This window comes from Leptodactylus fuscus, chromosome 8 (genome assembly GCF_031893055.1).
Source record: "Leptodactylus fuscus isolate aLepFus1 chromosome 8, aLepFus1.hap2, whole genome shotgun sequence".
NCBI lineage: Eukaryota > Metazoa > Chordata > Amphibia > Anura > Leptodactylidae > Leptodactylus > Leptodactylus fuscus.
In genome coordinates, this window is record NC_134272.1 from 96,368,901 (window position 1) to 96,392,684 (window position 23,784).

The 23,784-nt window shown below is 43.7% G+C and overlaps 1 protein-coding gene across 6 annotated transcripts in view; it reads left to right on the top strand.

The window, feature by feature from the left end:
- Nucleotides 1-23,784, top strand: part of KALRN (kalirin RhoGEF kinase) — a 311,247-nt gene that overhangs the window by 81,960 nt on the left and 205,503 nt on the right. For all 6 annotated transcript variants that reach the window (XM_075284733.1, XM_075284737.1, XM_075284732.1 and 3 more), the window contains exons 3-5: nucleotides 2,763-2,877; nucleotides 9,993-10,185; nucleotides 11,132-11,644. In XM_075284733.1, the coding sequence (XP_075140834.1) occupies nucleotides 2,763-2,877; nucleotides 9,993-10,185; nucleotides 11,132-11,644 (821 nt within the window). The remainder of the gene's footprint in view (nucleotides 1-2,762; nucleotides 2,878-9,992; nucleotides 10,186-11,131; nucleotides 11,645-23,784) is intronic.

Sequence of the window (23,784 nt, forward strand, 5' to 3'; positions counted from 1 at the left end):
CTTACATTATAAGGCAGATTTATGATATGGGGGTCGTCTTTAGCAACCAGTCACAGTGAGCGTTAATCTGCAGAATCTGATATGAATGCTGGGCTGTGATTGGTTGCTATGTGCTGTGTTCCCTCCTGTGTATACAGATACCCGCGCACCGGCGTTGCGTCTCCTCGTCCTCCGCGGGGTGAGCAGAGTTCATCCCATTCCTCCCAGTTCAGGACCCGCGTTATCTGTTTAGCCAGATGTGAGGTTAAATAACCTGCTGTAATCCGGGATAATCTGGTAATCCGCAGCAGGCTGTGCACTTCAGAAGCTTCTGCCCGGCTTTTATAGGGATTAGGATCCTCGCCGGGTCTCCTGATACCAGAGTACAAGTGTGCTAGATTAACCCTCTGTGGTCAGAGCCCGGTGACATCAGGAGGTCGCTGTGTCTATGTCACACCCGAAGTTCTGTCATTGTGGATATTGGGCTCCATTCACACTGTGTTTGCAGTATCTGCGTACCCTATGTAATAGGAAGGTTCCCAGCGTATATTTCAGCTCTTTTACAATAGATGTCTATGGAGAGACAGCTCTCCTAGGATAAGACAGTCAGTCAGAAGGGCCGAATAGACCGGAGAGCCGCAGCAGGGCGCAGGAGAGGTGAGTAACCCCGTGCTTAAGACCCCGTGTTTAGGCTTGTTCCCCTCCATGGGGTCTCCGCTCATTATACCCTGCAGACTGTAGCGACCCGCCGGTATAAAGGCAATTTCCGTTTGTGCATGTTCGGTCTGACCAAAGCTGAAGGTCGAACCTCGTAAATATTGTAAAAGCTGAACCGAAATAACTTATGAGGACAAATCCCACCAGTTATCCTGCTGGTTATCCCTCTGGTTATCTCGCCGGTTATCCTGCCAGTTATCTCTCTAGTTATCCCGCTGGTTATCTTTCTAGTTATCCTTCTAGTTATCTCTCTGGTTATCCTTCTGGTTATCTCACCAGTGATCTCTCTGGTTGTCCTTCTGATTATCCTTCTAGTTATGTTGCTGGTTATCCTGCTGGTTATCCTTCTAGTTATCCTGCTGGTTATCCTTCTAGTTATCTCGCTGGTTATCCTTCTGGTTATCTTGCCAGTTATCCTGCTGGTTATCCTTCTAGTTATCCTGCTGGTTATCCTTCTAGTTATCTCTCTGGTTATCCTTCTGGTTATCCTTCTGGTTATGTCGCTGGTTATCCTGCTGGTTATCCTTCTGGTTATGTCGCTGGTTATCCTTCTGGTTATCTCACTGGTTATCCTTCTAGTTATCTCTCTGGTTATCCTTCTGGTTATGTCGCTGGTTATCCTGCTGGTTATCCTTCTAGTTATGTTGCTAGTTATCCTTCTGGTTATCTCGCCGGGTATCCTGCTAGTTATCTCGCCGGGTATCCTGCTGGTTATCCTTCTGGTTATCTCGCTGGTTATCCTGCTGGTTATCCATCTGGTTATGTTCCTGGTTATCCTTCTGGTTATCTCGCCAGTTATCCTTCTGGTTATCCTTCTAGTTATGTTGCTAGTTATCCTTCTGGTTATCTCGCCGGGTATCCTGCTGGTTATCCTTCTGGTTATCTCGCCGGGTATCCTGCTAGTTATCTCGCCGGGTATCCTGCTGGTTATCCTTCTGGTTATCTCGCTGGTTATCCTGCTGGTTATCCTTCTGGTTATGTCGCTGGTTATCCTTCTGGTTATCTCTCCGGTTATCCTGCTGGTTATCCATCTGGTTATGTTGCTGGTTATCCTTCTGGTTATCTCGCCGGTTATCCTTCTGGTTATCCTTCTAGTTATGTTGCTAGTTATCCTTCTGGTTATCTCGCCGAGTATCCTGCTAGTTATCCTTCTGGTTATGTCACTGCTTATCCTTCTGGTTATCTCGCCGGTTATCCTGCTAGTTACCCTTATAGTTATCTCGCCGGTTATCCTTCTGGTTTTCCTTCTGGTTATGTCGCTGGTTATCCTTCTGGTTATCTTGCCGGTTATCCTGCCGGTTATCCTTCTAGTTATGTCGCTGGTGATCCCTCAGGTTATCTCTCTGGTTATCTCACCAGTTTTCCTTCTAGTTATCTCGCTGGTTTTCCTTCTAGTTATCTCGCTGGTTATCTCTTCTCCTCTCCTGGCTCATGTTCGGTGTTCAGTTATTTTTGCTTACTTGCCGAGCCCATGTTGCATATTTGTACATCAGAGCGTTGCTTTTGTTCTTCTTTCTTGCAGTATTTGGGGGCTCCGGCCTTGGGCTCGTCTTATTCTCCGCTTTCCCTTTGATACGGTTGTGGTCATGCAGACCCGGACCCAGAAGTCAGTGGGCAGTGATTCATTGCCAGGGCTCAGGTGGGGTCTCTGCTCAGGGGGTCAGGCTTGGGGCCTAAAGGTGCTGGGTCTTGGGGCCTGATGTTCAGGGGTTCAGATTCAGGGCCTTGAACTGAAGCACTTGGACTCTGGGGTTCAGGTTTTGGGGGTCTTCACTGGTCATTGTCCAGTGCTTGAGCCAGCGATCCACTGGTTAATATAATACGTAGAGGAGACGCGGAGGGTTTAGTTGTGGAGCTAAGAACATAAATCACATTATGTAGATGAGGGAACGAGGACAACGAAGGTTTTGAGAAATGGCGTCGAGCCAAACCTTTCTAAAAATAGCAGCACTTAAAGGAGCCTGAAATAGAAATCCCAGTGATACAATGTTTACATCATGACGAATATCTGCTCCTTAGAAATATCCAGGTCATGTTAACCCTTTGTGTTCTGTCTTTGTGTCCAGGAGGCCGCGATAAGAGAGGAGGCCCAATCCTGACCTTTCCAGCACGTAGTAACCACGACAGGATACGACAAGAAGACCTGCGCCGCCTGGTGACATATCTAGCCAGTGTGCCGAGGTGAGGACTTGTATAGCACCAACATATTCTGCAGCGCTTTACAGACTGGCCAGACACTGCCCCATATAAGGATCAACATTTACATTCCCTATGTCCTGGAATGTGGAAAGAAACTGGAGAAACCCACATAAAGATGGCGAAAAGATGCAAACTCCTTGTAGACAGCCTGATAGTAATATAAGAATAGTGGCTGCTTTCACATGTATGGCTGATAACAGATAGTAATAGATTGTATTCCTCTGTCCTACAGTCGGCCTCTCCTGAAATGGCTGATAACAGATAGTAATAGATTGTATTCCCCTGTCCTACAGTCGGCCTCTCCTCTCCTGACATGGCTGATAACAGATAGTAATAGATTGTATTCTCCTGTCCTACAGTCGGCCTCTCCTCTCCTGACATGGCTGATAAAAGATAGTAATAGATTGTATTCCCCTGTCCTACAGTCAGCCTCTCCTCTCCTGACATGGCTGATAACAGATAGTAATAGATTGTATTCTCCTGTCCTACAGTCAGCCTCTCCTCTCCTGACATGGCTGATAACAGATAGTAATAGATTGTATTCCCCTGTCCTACAGTCGGCCTCTCCTCTCCTGACATGGCTGATAACAGATAGTAATAGATTGTATTCTCCTGTCCTACAGTCAGCCTCTCCTCTCCTGACATGGCTGATAACAGATAGTAATAGATTGTATTCTCCTGTCCTACAGTCGGCCTCTCCTCTCCTGACATGGCTGATAACAGATAGTAATAGATTGTATTCTCCTGTCCTACAGTCGGCCTCTCCTCTCCTGACATGGCTGATAACAGATAGTAATAGATTGTATTCCCCTGTCCTACAGTCGGCCTCTCCTCTCCTGACATGGCTGATAACAGATAGTAATAGATTGTATTCCCCTGTCCTACAGTCGGCCTCTCCTCTCCTGATATGGCTGATAACAGATAGTAATAGATTGTATTCCCCTGTCCTACAGTCGGCCTCTCCTCTCCTGACATGGCTGATAACAGATAGTAATAGATTGTATTCCCCTGTCCTACAGTCGGCCTCTCCTCTCCTGACATGACTGATAACAGATAGTAATAGATTGTATTCCCCTGTCCTACAGTCGGCCTCTCCTGACATGACTGATAACAGATAGTAATAGATTGTATTCTCCTGTCCTACAGTCGGCCTCTCCTCTCCTGACATGGCTGATAACAGATAGTAATAGATTGTATTCTCCTATCCTACAGTCGGCCTCTCCTCTCCTGATATGGCTGATAACAGATAGTAATAGATTGTATTCCCCTGTCCTACAGTCGGCCTCTCCTCTCCTGACATGACTGATAACAGATAGTAATAGATTGTATTCTCCTGTCCTACAGTCGGCCTCTCCCCTCCTGACGTGGCTGATAACAGATAGTAATAGATTGTATTCTCCTGTCCTACAGTCGGCCTCTCCTCTCCTGACATGGCTGATAACAGATAGTAATAGATTGTATTCCCCTGTCCTACAGTCGGCCTCTCCTCTCCTGACATGACTGATAACAGATAGTAATAGATTGTATTCCCCTGTCCTACAGTCGGCCTCTCCTGACATGGCTGATAACAGATAGTAATAGATTGTATTCTCCTGTCCTACAGTCGGCCTCTCCTGACATGGCTGATAACAGATAGTAATAGATTGTATTCCCCTGTCCTACAGTCGGCCTCTCCTCTCCTGACATGGCTGATAACAGATAGTAATAGATTGTATTCCCCTGTCCTACAGTCGGCCTCTCCTCTCCTGATATGGCTGATAACAGATAGTAATAGATTGTATTCCCCTGTCCTACAGTCGGCCTCTCCTCTCCTGACATGGCTGATAACAGATAGTAATAGATTGTATTCTCCTGTCCTACAGTCGGCCTCTCCTCTCCTGACATGGCTGATAACAGATAGTAATAGATTGTATACTCCTGTCCTACAGTCGGCCTCTCCTCTCCTGACATGACTGATAACAGATAGTAATAGATTGTATTCTCCTGTCCTACAGTCGGCCTCTCCCCTCCTGACATGGCTGATAACAGATAGTAATAGATTGTATTCCCCTGTCCTACAGTCGGCCTCTCCTGACATGGCTGATAACAGATAGTAGTAGATTGTATTCCCCTGTCCTACAGTCGGCCTCTCCTGACATGGCTGATAACAGATAGTAATAGATTGTATTCCCCTGTCCTACAGTCGGCCTCTCCTGACATGGCTGATAACAGATAGTAATAGATTGTATTCCCCTGTCCTACAGTCGGCCTCTCCTGACATGGCTGATAACAGATAGTAATAGATTGTATTCCCCTGTCCTACAGTCGGCCTCTCCTGACATGGCTGATAACAGATAGTAGTAGATTGTATTCCCCTGTCCTACAGTCGGCCTCTCCTGACATGGCTGATAACAGATAGTAATAGATTGTATTCCCCTGTCCTACAGTCGGCCTCTCCTCTCCTGACATGACTGATAACAGATAGTAATAGATTGTATTCTCCTGTCCTACAGTCGGCCTCTCCTCTCCTGACATCGCTGATAACAGATAGTAATAGATTGTATTCCCCTGTCCTACAGTCGGCCTCTCCTCTCCTGACATGGCTGATAACAGATAGTAATAGATTGTATTCCCCTGTCCTACAGTCGGCCTCTCCTGACATGGCTGATAACAGATAGTAATAGATTGTATTCTCCTGTCCTACAGTCGGCCTCTCCTGACATGGCTGATAACAGATAGTAATAGATTGTATTCCCCTGTCCTACAGTCGGCCTCTCCTCTCCTGACATGACTGATAACAGATAGTAATAGATTGTATTCCCCTGTCCTACAGTCGGCCTCTCCTGACATGACTGATAACAGATAGTAATAGATTGTATTCTCCTGTCCTACAGTCGGCCTCTCCTCTCCTGACATGGCTGATAACAGATAGTAATAGATTGTATTCTCCTATCCTACAGTCGGCCTCTCCTCTCCTGATATGGCTGATAACAGATAGTAATAGATTGTATTCCCCTGTCCTACAGTCGGCCTCTCCTCTCCTGACATGACTGATAACAGATAGTAATAGATTGTATTCTCCTGTCCTACAGTCGGCCTCTCCCCTCCTGACGTGGCTGATAACAGATAGTAATAGATTGTATTCTCCTGTCCTACAGTCGGCCTCTCCTCTCCTGACATGGCTGATAACAGATAGTAATAGATTGTATTCCCCTGTCCTACAGTCGGCCTCTCCTCTCCTGACATGACTGATAACAGATAGTAATAGATTGTATTCCCCTGTCCTACAGTCGGCCTCTCCTGACATGGCTGATAACAGATAGTAATAGATTGTATTCTCCTGTCCTACAGTCGGCCTCTCCTGACATGGCTGATAACAGATAGTAATAGATTGTATTCCCCTGTCCTACAGTCGGCCTCTCCTCTCCTGACATGGCTGATAACAGATAGTAATAGATTGTATTCCCCTGTCCTACAGTCGGCCTCTCCTCTCCTGATATGGCTGATAACAGATAGTAATAGATTGTATTCCCCTGTCCTACAGTCGGCCTCTCCTCTCCTGACATGGCTGATAACAGATAGTAATAGATTGTATTCTCCTGTCCTACAGTCGGCCTCTCCTCTCCTGACATGGCTGATAACAGATAGTAATAGATTGTATACTCCTGTCCCACAGTCGGCCTCTCCTCTCCTGACATGACTGATAACAGATAGTAATAGATTGTATTCTCCTGTCCTACAGTCGGCCTCTCCCCTCCTGACATGGCTGATAACAGATAGTAATAGATTGTATTCCCCTGTCCTACAGTCGGCCTCTCCTGACATGGCTGATAACAGATAGTAGTAGATTGTATTCCCCTGTCCTACAGTCGGCCTCTCCTGACATGGCTGATAACAGATAGTAATAGATTGTATTCCCCTGTCCTACAGTCGGCCTCTCCTGACATGGCTGATAACAGATAGTAATAGATTGTATTCCCCTGTCCTACAGTCGGCCTCTCCTGACATGGCTGATAACAGATAGTAATAGATTGTATTCCCCTGTCCTACAGTCGGCCTCTCCTCTCCTGACATGGCTGATAACAGATAGTAATAGATTGTATTCCCCTGTCCTACAGTCGGCCTCTCCTGACATGGCTGATAACAGATAGTAGTAGATTGTATTCCCCTGTCCTACAGTCGGCCTCTCCTGACATGGCTGATAACAGATAGTAATAGATTGTATTCCCCTGTCCTACAGTCGGCCTCTCCTCTCCTGACATGACTGATAACAGATAGTAATAGATTGTATTCTCCTGTCCTACAGTCGGCCTCTCCTCTCCTGACATCGCTGATAACAGATAGTAATAGATTGTATTCCCCTGTCCTACAGTCGGCCTCTCCTCTCCTGACATGGCTGATAACAGATAGTAATAGATTGTATTCCCCTGTCCTACAGTCGGCCTCTCCTGACATGGCTGATAACAGATAGTAATAGATTGTATTCTCCTGTCCTACAGTCGGCCTCTCCTGACATGGCTGATAACAGATAGTAATAGATTGTATTCCCCTGTCCTACAGTCGGCCTCTCCTCTCCTGACATGGCTGATAACAGATAGTAATAGATTGTATTCCCCTGTCCTACAGTCGGCCTGTCCTGACATGGCTGATAACAGATAGTAATAGATTGTATTCCCCTGTCCTACAGTCGGCCTCTCCTGACATGGCTGATAACAGATAGTAATAGATTGTATTCCCCTGTCCTACAGTCGGCCTCTCCTCTCCTGACATCGCTGATAACAGATAGTAATAGATTGTATTCCCCTGTCCTACAGTCGGCCTCTCCTGACATGGCTGATAACAGATAGTAATAGATTGTATTCCCCTGTCCTACAGTCGGCCTCTCCTGACATGGCTGATAACAGATAGTAATAGATTGTATTCTCCTGTCCTACAGTCGGCCTCTCCTGACATGGCTGATAACAGATAGTAATAGATTGTATTCTCCTGTCCTACAGTCGGCCTCTCCTCTCCTGACATGGCTGATAACAGATAGTAATAGATTGTATTCTCCTGTCCTACAGTCGGCCTCTCCTCTCCTGACATGGCTGATAACAGATAGTAATAGATTGTATTCCCCTGTCCTACAGTCGGCCTCTCCTGACATGGCTGATAACAGATAGTAATAGATTGTATTCTCCTGTCCTACAGTCGGCCTCTCCTGACATGGCTGATAACAGATAGTAATAGATTGTATTCTCCTGTCCTACAGTCGGCCTCTCCTGTCATGGCTGATAACAGGTAGTAATAGATTGTATTCTCCTGTCCTACAGTCGGCCTCTCCTCTCCTGACATGGCTGATAACAGATAGTAATAGATTGTATTCCCCTGTCCTACAGTCGGCCTCTCCTCTCCTGACATGGCTGATAACAGATAGTAATAGATTGTATTCCCCTGTCCTACAGTCGGCCTCTCCTGACATGGCTGATAACAGATAGTAATAGATTGTATTCTCCTGTCCTACAGTCGGCCTCTCCTCTCCTGACATGGCTGATAACAGATAGTAATAGATTGTATTCTCCTGTCCTACAGTCGGCCTCTCCTCTCCTGTCATGGCTGATAACAGATAGTAATAGATTGTATTCTCCTGTCCTACAGTCGGCCTCTCCTGACATGGCTGATAACAGATAGTAATAGATTGTATTCCCCTGTCCTACAGTCGGCCTCTCCTCTCCTGACATGGCTGATAACAGATAGTAATAGATTGTATTCCCCTGTCCTACAGTCGGCCTCTCCTGACATGGCTGATAACAGATAGTAATAGATTGTATTCCCCTGTCCTACAGTCGGCCTCTCCTGACATGGCTGATAACAGATAGTAATAGATTGTATTCTCCTGTCCTACAGTCGGCCTCTCCTCTCCTGACATGGCTGATAACAGATAGTAATAGATTGTATTCTCCTGTCCTACAGTCGGCCTCTCCTCTCCTGACATGGCTGATAACAGATAGTAATAGATTGTATTCTCCTGTCCTACAGTCGGCCTCTCCTCTCCTGACATGGCTGATAACAGATAGTAATAGATTGTATTCTCCTGTCCTACAGTCGCCCTCTCCTGACATGGCTGATAACAGATAGTAATAGATTGTATTCCCCTGTCCTACAGTCGGCCTCTCCTCTCCTGACATGGCTGATAACAGATAGTAATAGATGGTATTCCCCTGTCCTACAGTCGGCCTCTCCTGACATGGCTGATAACAGATAGTAATAGATTGTATTCCCCTGTCCTACAGTCGGCCTCTCCTCTCCTGACATGGCTGATAACAGATAGTAATAGATTGTATTCCCCTGTCCTACAGTCGGCCTCTCCTGACATGGCTGATAACAGATAGTAATAGATTGTATTCCCCTGTCCTACAGTCGGCCTCTCCTGACATGGCTGATAACAGATAGTAATAGATTGTATTCTCCTGTCCTACAGTCGGCCTCTCCTCTCCTGACATGGCTGATAACAGATAGTAATAGATTGTATTCTCCTGTCCTACAGTCGGCCTCTCCTCTCCTGACATGGCTGATAACAGATAGTAATAGATTGTATTCTCCTGTCCTACAGTCGGCCTCTCCTCTCCTGACATGGCTGACACCAGATAGTAATAGATTGTATTCCCCTGTCCTACAGTCGGCCTCTCCTTTCCTGACATGGCTGATAACAGATAGTAATAGATTGTATTCTCCTGTCCTACAGTCGGCCTCTCCTCTCCTGACACGGCTGATAACAGATAGTAATAGATTGTATTCTCCTGTCCTACAGTCGGCCTCTCCTCTCCTGACATGGCTGATAACAGATAGTAATAGATTGTATTCCCCTGTCCTACAGTCGGCCTCTCCTCTCCTGACATGGCTGATAACAGATAGTAATAGATTGTATTCCCCTGTCCTACAGTCGGCCTCTCCTCTCCTGACATGGCTGATAACAGATAGTAATAGATTGTATTCTCCTGTCCTACAGTCGGCCTCTCCTCTCCTGACATGGCTGATAACAGATAGTAATAGATTGTATTCCCCTGTCCTACAGTCGGCCTCTCCTCTCCTGACATGGCTGACACCAGATAGTAATAGCTTCTTCTCTCCCGTTGCAGTGAGGACGTCTGTAAGCGCGGTTTCACGGTCATCATTGACATGCGGGGCTCTAAGTGGGATCTGATTAAGCCTCTCCTGAAGACCCTGCAGGAGGCGTTCCCAGCAGAGATCCACGTTGCGCTCATCATAAAACCCGAGAACTTCTGGCAGAAGCAGAAAACCAACTTTGGCAGCTCCAAGTTTATCTTTGAGGTTGGTGTGCTTAGTGTCGGGGGCGGGGCTTGTCTGGTGACCGCCTTTATGTTCGGTATATATGGAGTCACCGCCGCTATAGATCTGTGTCTTGTCCTCCAATCTCATGCAGAGCTACAAGGCTGTGCAGGGACGGGGCTCCACGTTGCGATGTTTTGGCCTGGGTGTTATTATTTTAGTCCCTGGGATTTTAGTGAATCCCATTCACATGTTGCAGACACATCTCCGCAGTGGAAATGCTGCAGCACATCGCAGACCGTCCGTTATATGTGCGGGAACGCTGGTGTCTCCATATAGATTCTGTAGGGGCAGAACATCCGCAAAGGAAACTCTGCAGACTTTGTGTGTTTGCGGCTCGCTACGAGGGGCCTACGAGTTATGTGACAACCCACAATGCACTGCTGTGTGTAATTCTGTCTGCAGCTCTAGGGGTGACTGGAGTATAAGACAAGTAACGCACATGGCGGTGTCAGTGCTATATAGCAGTGTCTCCATAGACTTCTTTTGCTATATCTTTAGACGGGTGCCGGAGACATGAAGAGTATTGTGCACAGGCAGGATGAGGCAAACAATATAGAAATCATCTCGATGTTCCCTGGGCGGGTCCCTGCAGCGATGACATCACGTACATGTGAGGCCACTGATTGGCTACAGGAATGGTATATGTGACAGGGTCAGCAGGGACCACCAGAGCGGCGCTCTTGAGTCACTAGAGGCAACTTAGGATCTTCTTCTGTATTCTGCTTGGGTCTCCTCTCCTTTAAGTCCCAGACCTCCCCTTTAAGCTGCTGCTGTCTCCCCATAGAGCTCGCTCCTGTATACAGTAGACATTTATAGCTGATGCACTACACCTTCCATCCTGGCGTAGAGCCGGCAGAGCATGCTGGGAGTAGTAGTCCTGTGTCCGCTGGAACGCTAACTGTCTTGTGCTTTCTCCTTTGTGCAGACCAGCATGGTGTCGGTGGAGGGGCTGACCAAGCTGGTGGACCCCTCGCAGCTGACCGAGGAGTTTGAAGGCTCCTTGGATTACAACCATGATGAGTGGATCGAGCTGCGCGTCTCCCTGGAGGAATTCTTCAACAGCGCCGTCCACTTGTTGTCGCGTCTGGAGGACCTGCAGGAGATGCTGGCCAGGAAGGAGTTCCCGGTGGATGTGGAGGGATCCCGCAGGCTGATCGATGAGCACACGCAGCTGAAGAAGAAGGTGATGAAGGCTCCGGTGGAGGAGCTGGACCGGGACGGCCAGAGGCTGCTGCAGTGTATCCGCTGCAGTGACGGCTTCTCAGGCAGGAACTGTATCCCAGGGGGGGCCGACTTCCAAAGTCTGGTGCCAAAGATTACCAGCCTGCTGGACAAGCTGCACTCCACACGGCAGCACCTGCACCAGATGTGGCACGTCCGAAAACTGAAACTGGACCAATGCTTCCAGCTCCGGCTGTTCGAACAGGACGCCGAGAAGGTAAGACTAGGGGGAGGGGCAATCTGTGGTGTTACATAGGACTGCCGGTGACATCTACTACATTACCTGTATATAGAGAGTTATCACTGTGTTATCTGTAGTGTTACATAGGACTGCCGGTGACATCTACTACATTACCTGTATATAGAGAGTTATCACTGTGTTATCTGTGATGTTACATAGGACTGCCGGTGACATCTACTACATTACCTGTATATAGAGAGTTATCACTGTGTTATCTGTGGTGTTACATAGGACTGCCGGTGACATCTACTACATTACCTGTATATAGAGAGTTATCACTGTGTTATCTGTGGTGTTACATAGGACTGCCGGTGACATCTACTACATTACCTGTGTATAGAGAGTTATCACTGTGTTATCTGTAGTGTTACATAGGACTGCCGGTGACATCTACTACATTACCTGTATATAGAGAGTTATCACTGTGTTATCTGTGATGTTACATAGGACTGCCGGTGACATCTACTACATTACCTGTATATAGAGAGTTATCACTGTGTTATCTGTGATGTTACATAGGACTGCCGGTGACATCTACTACATTACCTGTACTCAGAGAGTTATCACTGTGTTATCTGTGGTGTTACATAGGACTGCCGGTGACATCTACTACATTACCTGTATATAGAGAGTTATCACTGTGTTATCTGTGGTGTTACATAGGACTGCCGGTGACATCTACTACATTACCTGTATATAGAGAGTTATCACTGTGTTATCTGTGGTGTTACATAGGACTGCCGGTGACATCTACTACATTACCTGTATATAGAGAGTTATCACTGTGTTATCTGTGATGTTACATAGGACTGCCGGTGACATCTACTACATTACCTGTATATAGAGAGTTATCACTGTGTTATCTGTGGTGTTACATAGGACTGCCGGTGACATCTACTACATTACCTGTATATAGAGAGTTATCACTGTGTTATCTGTGGTGTTACATAGGACTGCCGGTGACATCTACTACATTACCTGTATATAGAGAGTTATCACTGTGTTATCTGTGGTGTTACATGGGACTGCCGGTGACATCTACTACATTACCTGTATATAGAGAGTTATCACTGTGTTATCTGTGATGTTACATAGGACTGCCGGTGACATCTACTACATTACCTGTATATAGAGAGTTATCACTGTGTTATCTGTGGTGTTACATGGGACTGCCGGTGACATCTACTACATTACCTGTATATAGAGAGTTATCACTGTGTTATCTGTAGTGTTACATAGGACTGCCGGTGACATCTACTACATTACCTGTATATAGAGAGTTATCACTGTGTTATCTGTGGTGTTACATAGGACTGCCGGTGACATCTACTACATTACCTGTATATAGAGAGTTATCACTGTGTTATCTGTGATGTTACATAGGACTGCTGGTGACATCTACTACATTACCTGTATATAGAGAGTTATCACTGTGTTATCTGTGATGTTACATAGGACTGCCAGTGACATCTACTACATTACCTGTATATAGAGAGTTATCACTGTGTTATCTGTGATGTTACATAGGACTGCCGGTGACATCTACTACATTACCTGTATATAGAGAGTTATCACTGTGTTATCTGTGGTGTTACATAGGACTGCCGGTGACATCTACTACATTACCTGTACTCAGAGAGTTATCACTGTGTTATCTGTGGTGTTACATAGGACTGCCGGTGACATCTACTACATTACCTGTATATAGAGAGTTATCACTGTGTTATCTGTGTGTTACATAGGACTGCCGGTGACATCTACTACATTACCTGTATATAGAGAGTTATCACTGTGTTATCTGTGATGTTACATAGGACTGCCGGTGACATCTACTACATTACCTGTATATAGAGAGTTATCAGTGTGTTATCTGTAGTGTTACATAGGACTGCCGGTGACATCTACTACATTACCTGTATATAGAGAGTTATCACTGTGTTATCTGTGGTGTTACATAGGACTGCTGGTGACATCTACTACATTACCTGTATATAGAGAGTTATCACTGTGTTATCTGTGGTGTTACATAGGACTGCCGGTGACATCTACTACATTACCTGTATATAGAGAGTTATCACTGTGTTATCTGTAGTGTTACATAGGACTGCCGGTGACATCTACTACATTACCTGTATATAGAGAGTTATCACTGTGTTATCTGTGGTGTTACATAGGACTGCCGGTGACATCTACTACATTACCTGTATATAGAGAGTTATCACTGTGTTATCTGTGATGTTACATAGGACTGCCGGTGACATCTCCTACATTACCTGTATATAGAGAGTTATCACTGTGTTATCTGTGGTGTTACATAGGACTGCCGGTGACATCTACTACATTACCTGTATATAGAGAGTTATCACTGTGTTATCTGTGGTGTTACATAGGACTGCCGGTGACATCTACTACATTACCTGTACTCAGAGAGTTATCACTGTGTTATCTGTGGTGTTACATAGGACTGCCGGTGACATCTACTACATTACCTGTATATAGAGAGTTATCACTGTGTTATCTGTGGTGTTACATAGGACTGCCGGTGACATCTACTACATTACCTGTATATAGAGAGTTATCACTGTGTTATCTGTGGTGTTACATAGGACTGCCGGTGACATCTACTACATTACCTGTACTCAGAGAGTTATCACTGTGTTATCTGTGGTGTTACATAGGACTGCCGGTGACATCTACTACATTACCTGTATATAGAGAGTTATCACTGTGTTATCTGTGATGTTACATAGGACTGCCGGTGACATCTACTACATTACCTGTATATAGAGAGATATCACTGTGTTATCTGTGGTGTTACATAGGACTGCCGGTGACATCTACTACATTACCTGTATATAGAGAGTTATCACTGTGTTATCTGTGGTGTTACATAGGACTGCCGGTGACATCTCCTACATTACCTGTATATAGAGAGTTATCACTGTGTTATCTGTGGTGTTACATAGGACTGCCGGTGACATCTACTACATTACCTGTATATAGAGAGTTATCACTGTGTTATCTGTGGTGTTACATAGGACTGCCGGTGACATCTACTACATTACCTGTACTCAGAGAGTTATCACTGTGTTATCTGTGGTGTTACATAGGACTGCCGGTGACATCTACTACATTACCTGTATATAGAGAGTTATCACTGTGTTATCTGTGGTGTTACATAGGACTGCCGGTGACATCTACTACATTACCTGTATATAGAGAGTTATCACTGTGTTATCTGTGGTGTTACATAGGACTGCCGGTGACATCTACTACATTACCTGTATATAGAGAGTTATCACTGTGTCACCTGTGGTGTTACATAGGACTGCCGGTGACATCTACTACATTACCTGTATATAGAGAGTTATCACTGTGTTATCTGTGATGTTACATAGGACTGCCGGTGACATCTACTACATTACCTGTATATAGAGAGTTATCACTGTGTTATCTGTGGTGTTACATAGGACTGCCGGTGACATCTACTACATTACCTGCATATAGAGAGTTATCACTGTGTTATCTGTGGTGTTACATGGGACTGCCGGTGACATCTACTACATTACCTGTATATAGAGAGTTATCACTGTGTTATCTGTGGTGTTACATAGGACTGCCGGTGACATCTCCTACATTACCTGTATATAGAGAGTTATCACTGTGTTATCTGTGGTGTTACATAGGACTGCCGGTGACATCTACTACATTACCTGTATATAGAGAGTTATCACTGTGTTATCTGTGGTGTTACATAGGACTGCCGGTGACATCTACTACATTACCTGTATATAGAGAGTTATCACTGTGTTATCTGTGGTGTTACATAGGACTGCCGGTGACATCTCCTACATTACCTGTACTCAGAGAGTTATCACTGTGTTATCTGTGGTGTTACATAGGACTGCCGGTGACATCTACTACATTACCTGTATATAGAGAGTTATCACTGTGTTATCTGTGGTGTTACATAGGACTGCTGGTGACATCTACTACATTACCTGTATATAGAGAGTTATCACTGTGTTATCTGTGTGTTACATAGGACTGCCGGTGACATCTACTACATTACCTGTATATAGAGAGTTATCACTGTGTTATCTGTGGTGTTACATAGGACTGCCGGTGACATCTACTACATTACCTGTATATAGAGAGTTATCACTGTGTTATCTGTGGTGTTACATAGGACTGCTGGTGACATCTACTACATTACCTGTATATAGAGAGTTATCACTGTGTTATCTGTGTGTTACATAGGACTGCCGGTGACATCTACTACATTACCTGTATATAGAGAGTTATCACTGTGTTATCTGTGGTGTTACATAGGACTGCCGGTGACATCTACTACATTACCTGTATATAGAGAGCTATCACTGTGTTATCTGTGGTGTTACATGGGACTGCCGGTGACATCTACTACATTACCTGTATATAGAGAGTTATCACTGTGTTATCTGTGGTGTTACATAGGACTGCCGGTGACATCTACTACATTACCTGTATATAGAGAGTTATCACTGTGTTATCTGTGGTGTTACATAGGACTGCCGGTGACATCTACTACATTACCTGTATATAGAGAGCTATCACTGTGTTATCTGTGGTGTTACATGGGACTGCCGGTGACATCTACTACATTACCTGTATATAGAGAGTTATCACTGTGTTATCTGTGGTGTTACATAGGACTGCCGGTGACATCTACTACATTACCTGTATATAGAGAGTTATCACTGTGTTATCTGTGGTGTTACATAGGACTGCCGGTGACATCTACTACATTACCTGTATATAGAGAGCTATCACTGTGTTATCTGTGGTGTTACATGGGACTGCCGGTGACATCTACTACATTACCTGTATATAGAGAGCTATCACTGTGTTATCTGTGGTGTTACATAGGACTGCCGGTGACATCTACTACATTACCTGTATATAGAGAGTTATCACTGTGTTATCTGTGGTGTTACATAGGACTGCCGGTGACATCTACTACATTACCTGTATATAGAGAGTTATCACTGTGTTATCTGTGGTGTTACATAGGACTGCCGGTGACATCTACTATATTACCTGTATATAGAGAGTTATCACTGTGTTATCTGTGGTGTTACATAGGACTGCCGGTGACATCTACTACATTACCTGTATATAGAGAGTTATCACTGTGTTATCTGTGGTGTTACATAGGACTGCTGGTGACATCTACTACATTACCTGTATATAGAGAGTTATCACTGTGTTATCTGTGTGTTACATAGGACTGCCGGTGACATCTACTACATTACCTGTATATAGAGAGTTATCACTGTGTTATCTGTGGTGTTACATAGGACTGCCGGTGACATCTACTACATTACCTGTATATAGAGAGCTATCACTGTGTTATCTGTGGTGTTACATGGGACTGCCGGTGACATCTACTACATTACCTGTATATAGAGAGTTATCACTGTGTTATCTGTGGTGTTACATAGGACTGCCGGTGACATCTACTACATTACCTGTATATAGAGAGTTATCACTGTGTTATCTGTGGTGTTACATAGGACTGCCGGTGACATCTACTACATTACCTGTATATAGAGAGCTATCACTGTGTTATCTGTGGTGTTACATGGGACTGCCGGTGACATCTACTACATTACCTGTATATAGAGAGTTATCACTGTGTTATCTGTGGTGTTACATAGGACTGCCGGTGACATCTACTACATTACCTGTATATAGAGAGTTATCACTGTGTTATCTGTGGTGTTACATAGGACTGCCGGTGACATCTACTACATTACCTGTATATAGAGAGCTATCACTGTGTTATCTGTGGTGTTACATGGGACTGCCGGTGACATCTACTACATTACCTGTATATAGAGAGCTATCACTGTGTTATCTGTGGTGTTACATAGGACTGCCGGTGACATCTACTACATTACCTGTATATAGAGAGTTATCACTGTGTTATCTGTGGTGTTACATAGGACTGCCGGTTGTTCTATCCTCTGCAGTACGTTGGTTTTCGGTTTCCTCGGTCCTCGGCCCTTCCTCCTCTTCGTCATGTTTGACCACTCTGCTATATTTTGCATTGCTTTTTCTTTCGCCTCCGCCGCAGTTTCTTGTATAATATTTTGCACTTTTCACATTTCTCCCCGGGATCCGTTTGCACCGACGTTCAGTTTGCGCCTGTATTAATGGCGTTTAGTTCTGGCGTCCGCGAGCCCTGGAGACATACAGTATTTTCTGGTGCCTTCTGTGTTCTGTGCTGAAGCTACAAACGCTGCGGGTGAGGAGGTGATTGGCTGCGGTGCGTGTGATGGGGAGGCGGCCGCACCGGCAGGTCCGCGGGGTGTTGTCACCTCTTAGAGCATCTCTATGAAATATTTACAAGGCGCTGAGATATTCGCTATGTACAGAAGTGACTTATGGCGCAACAACGGATACTGCGGGAATGTAACACTGTGTATGATAGAAGGTAACAGGAGCCGCAACACATCCCGTTATGTAATGGTCTGCAGGGCACTGACAACACTGCGCAATGCTCTGCAGGACTCTGCTTATAGATAACACTGTGCAATGCTCTGCAGGACTCTGCTTATAGATAACACTGCTATGCTCTGCAAGACTCTGCTCATAGATAAGACTGTGCAATGCTCTGCAAGACTCTGCTCATAGATAAGACTGTGCAATGCTCTGCAGGACTCTGCTCATATATAAGACTGTGCAATGCTCTGCAGGACTCTGCTTGTAGATAACACTGTGCAATGGTCTGCAGGACTCTGCTCATAGATAACACTGTGCAATGCTCTGCAGGACTCTGCTTATAGATAACACTGTGCAATGCTCTGCAGGACTCTGCTTATAGATAACACTGCTATGCTCTGCAAGACTCTGCTCATAGATAAGACTGTGCAATGCTCTGCAAGACTCTGCTCATAGATAAGACTGTGCAATGCTCTGCAGGACTCTGCTTATAGATAACACTGTGCAATGCTCTGCAGGACTCTGCTTATAGATAACACTGCTATGCTCTGCAAGACTCTGCTCATAGATAAGACTGTGCAATGCTCTGCAGGACTCTGCTCATATATAAGACTGTGCAATGCTCTGCAGGACTCTTCTTGTAGATAACACTGTGCAATGGTCTGCAGGACTCTGCTCATAGATAACACTGTGCAATGCTCTGCAGGACTCTGCTTATAGATAACACTGTGCAATGCTCTGCAGGACTCTGCTTATAGATAACAATGTGCAATGCTCTTCAGGACTCTGCTTATAGATAACACTGTGCAATGCTCTGCAGGACTCTGCTTATAGATAACACTGCTATGCTCTGCAAGACTCTGCTCATAGATAAGACTGTGCAATGCTCTGCAGGACTCTGCTTATAGATAACAATGTGCAATGCTCTGCAGGACTCTGCTCATAGATAAGACTGTGCAATGCTCTGCAGGACTCTGCTCATAGATTAGACTGTGCAATGCTCTGCAGGACTCTGCTTATAGATAAGACTGTGCAATGCTCTGCAGGACTCTGCTTATAGATCAGACTGTGCAATGCTCTGCAGGACTCTGCTCATAGATAAGACTGTGCAATGCTCTGCAGGACTCTGCTCATAGATAAGACTGTGCAATGCTCTGCAGGACTCTGCTTATAGATCAGACTGTGCAATGCTCTGCAGGACTCTGCTCATAGATAAGACTGTGCAATGCTCTTCAGGACTCTGCTTATAGATCAGACTGTGCAATGCTCTGCAGGACTCTGCTCATAGATAAGACTGTGCAATGCTCTTCAGGACTCTGCTTATAAGAATCAGACTGTGCAATGCTCTGCAGGACCTCTGCTGCTATGTTCAGATCTCTGGTACTATATATCAGTGGTCTTGGGGTTCTCCTCGGGGTTTTGCCGCCTTTCTTGGCATCTTCTTGAGCAGGAATTGAGTTATTGTAGAGTCATATGAGTCGGTCAGTCAGTGCAGCGGGTGTTGGGGGGGTCCCCGGGGGCCCCACATTCCTGCACTGCCTTCCCTGAGTCCTTCTCACGAATATGACGGCCCTAGTGATGGAGCAGATAACTGCACATGTGGTGTGATGTGCTGCAGAGAATCGGCAATGCCTGAGAATGGAAGAAATGTCGTCCGTGAGAGAACCTGAGCAGAGTGTGAACAGCGTCTGACTGTAGTGTGAGATCTGCGCTATATCCCAGGGAAATCTGCACCAAAATCCATCAAAATATCCATCATGTGCGGGCGCAGAGCTTACTATGTATTTACTTCTTCCCCAAATATTCCTGAGTCTCTTCATGTGACGAGTCCGGTGTAGTTCGTTCATTCCTGTATAGTACGGTATATACACTGTATAGTATACACGCTGTATGTGATGGTTGTTATACGCTCGCTCTCACTTACACGCTGTATAGTATATACTCACTCACACTGTGTATAGTATATACTCACTCACACTCTGTATAGTATATACTCACTCACTCTCTGTATAGTATATACTCACTCACTCTCTGTATAGTATATACTCACTCACACTCTGTATAGTATATACTCACTCACTCTCTGTATAGTATATACTCACTCACACTCTGTATAGTATATACTCACTCACACTCTGTATAGTATATACTCACTCACTCTCTGTATAGTATATACTCACTCACACTCTGTATAGTATATACTCACTCACTCTCTGTATAGTATATACTCACTCACACTCTGTATAGTATATACTCACTCACACTCTGTATAGTATATACTCACTCACACTCTGTATAGTATATACTCACTCACTCTCTGTATAGTATATACTCACTCACACTCTGTATAGTATATACTCACTCACTCTCTGTATAGTATATACTCACTCACACTCTGTATAGTATATACTCACTCACACTCTGTATAGTATATACTCACTCACACTCTGTATAGTATATACTCACTCACTCTCTGTATAGTATATACTCACTCACTCTCTGTATAGTATATACTCACTCACTCTCTGTATAGTATATACTCACTCACTCTCTGTATAGTATATACTCACTCACTCTCTGTATAGTATATACTCACTCACACTCTGTATAGTATATACTCACTCACACTCTGTATAGTATATACTCACTCACTCTCTGTATAGTATATACTCACTCACTCTCTGTATAGTATATACTCACTCACACTCTGTATAGTATATACTCACTCACTCTCTGTATAGTATATACTCACTCACACTCTGTATAGTATATACTCACTCACACTCTGTATAGTATATACTCACTCACACTCTGTATAGTATATACTCACTCACACTCTGTATAGTATATACTCACTCACACTGTGTATAGTATATACTCACTCACACTCTGTATAGTATATACTCACTCACTCTCTGTATAGTATATACTCACTCACACTCTGTATAGTATATACTCACTTACACTCTGTATAGTATATACTCACTCACTCTCTGTATAGTATATACTCACTCACACTCTGTATAGTATATACTCACTCACTCTCTGTATAGTATATACTCACTCACACTCTGTATAGTATATACTCACTCACACTCTGTATAGTATATACTCACTCACACTCTGTATAGTATATACTCACTCACACTCTGTATAGTATATACTCACTCACACTCTGTATAGTATATACTCACTCACTCTCTGTATAGTATATACTCACTCACTCTCTGTATAGTATATACTCACTCACACTCTGTATAGTATATACTCACTCACTCTCTGTATAGTATATACTCACTCACACTCTGTATAGTATATACTCACTCACACTCTGTATAGTATATACTCACTCACACTCTGTATAGTATATACTCACTCACACTCTGTATAGTATATACTCACTCACTCTCTGTATAGTATATACTCACTCACACTCTGTATAGTATATACTCACTCACACTCTGTATAGTATATACTCACTCACACTCTGTATAGTATATACTCACTCACACTCTGTATAGTATATACTCACTCACACTCTGTATAGTATATACTCACTCACACTCTGTATAGTATATACTCACTCACACTCTGTATAGTATATACTCACTCACTCTCTGTATAGTATATACTCACTCACACTCTGTATAGTATACTCACTCACTCTCTGTATAGTATATACTCACTCACACTCTGTATAGTATATACTCACTTCACACTCTGTATAGTATATACTCACTCACTCTCTGTATAGTATATACTCACTCACTCTCTGTATAGTATATACTCACTCACACTCTGTATAGTATATACTCACTCACACTCTGTATAGTATATACTCACTCACTCTCTGTATAGTATATACTCACTCACACTCTGTATAGTATATACTCACTCACACTCTGTATAGTATATACTCACTCACACTCTGTATAGTATATACTCACTCACACTCTGTATAGTATATACTCACTCACTCTCTGTATAGTATATACTCACTCACTCTCTGTATAGTATATACTCACTCACACTCTGTATAGTATATACTCACTCACTCTCTGTATAGTATATACTCACTCACACTCTGTATAGTATATACTCACTCACACTCTGTATAGTATATACTCACTCACTCTCTGTATAGTATATACTCACTCACACTCTGTATAGTATATACTCACTCACTCTCTGTATAGTATATACTCACTCACTCTCTGTATAGTATATACTCACTCACACTCTGTATAGTATATACTCACTCACACTCTGTATAGTATATACTCACTCACTCTCTGTATAGTATATACTCACTCACACTCTGTATAGTATATACTCACTCACACTCTGTATAGTATATACTCACTCACACTCTGTATAGTATATACTCACTCACTCACTCTCTGTATAGTATATACTCACTCACTCTCTGTATAGTATATACTCACTCACTCTCTGTATAGTATATACTCACTCACACTCTGTATAGTATATACTCACTCACTCTCTGTATAGTATATACTCACTCACACTCTGTATAGTATATACTCACTCCACTCTCTGTATAGTATATACTCACTCACTCTCTGTATAGTATATACTCACTCACACTCTGTATAGTATATACTCACTCACACTCTGTATAGTATATACTCACTCACTCTCTGTATAGTATATACTCACTCACACTCTGTATAGTATATACTCACCACTCTGTATAGTATATACTCACTCACACTCTGTATAGTATATACTCACTCACACTCTGTATAGTATATACTCACTCACACTCTGTATAGTATATACTCACTCACACTCTGTATAGTATATACTCACTCACTCTCTGTATAGTATATACTCACTCACTCTCTGTATAGTATATACTCACTCACTCTCTGTATAGTATATACTCACTCACACTCTGTATAGTATATACTCACTCACTCTCTGTATAGTATATACTCACTCACACTCTGTATAGTATATACTCACTCACTCTCTGTATAGTATATACTCACTCACACTCTGTATAGTATATACTCACTCACACTCTGTATAGTATATACTCACTCACTCTCTGTATAGTATATACTCACTCACACTCTGTATAGTATATACTCACTCACTCTCTGTATAGTATATACTCACTCACTCTCTGTATAGTATATACTCACTCACACTCTGTATAGTATATACTCACTCACACTCTGTATAGTATATACTCACTCACACTCTGTATAGTATATACTCACTCACACTCTGTATAGTATATACTCACTCACTCTCTGTATAGTATATACTCACTCACACTCTGTATAGTATATACTCACTCACTCTCTGTATAGTATATACTCACTCACTCTGTATAGTATATACTCACTCACTCTCTGTATAGTATATACTCACTCACTCTCTGTATAGTATATACTCACTCACACTCTGTATAGTATATACTCACTCACACTCTGTATAGTATATACTCACTCACTCTCTGTATAGTATATACTCACTCACACTCTGTATAGTATATACTCACTCACACTCTGTATAGTATATACTCACTCACACTCTGTATAGTATATACTCACTCACACTCTCTGTATAGTATATACTCACTCACTCTCTGTATAGTA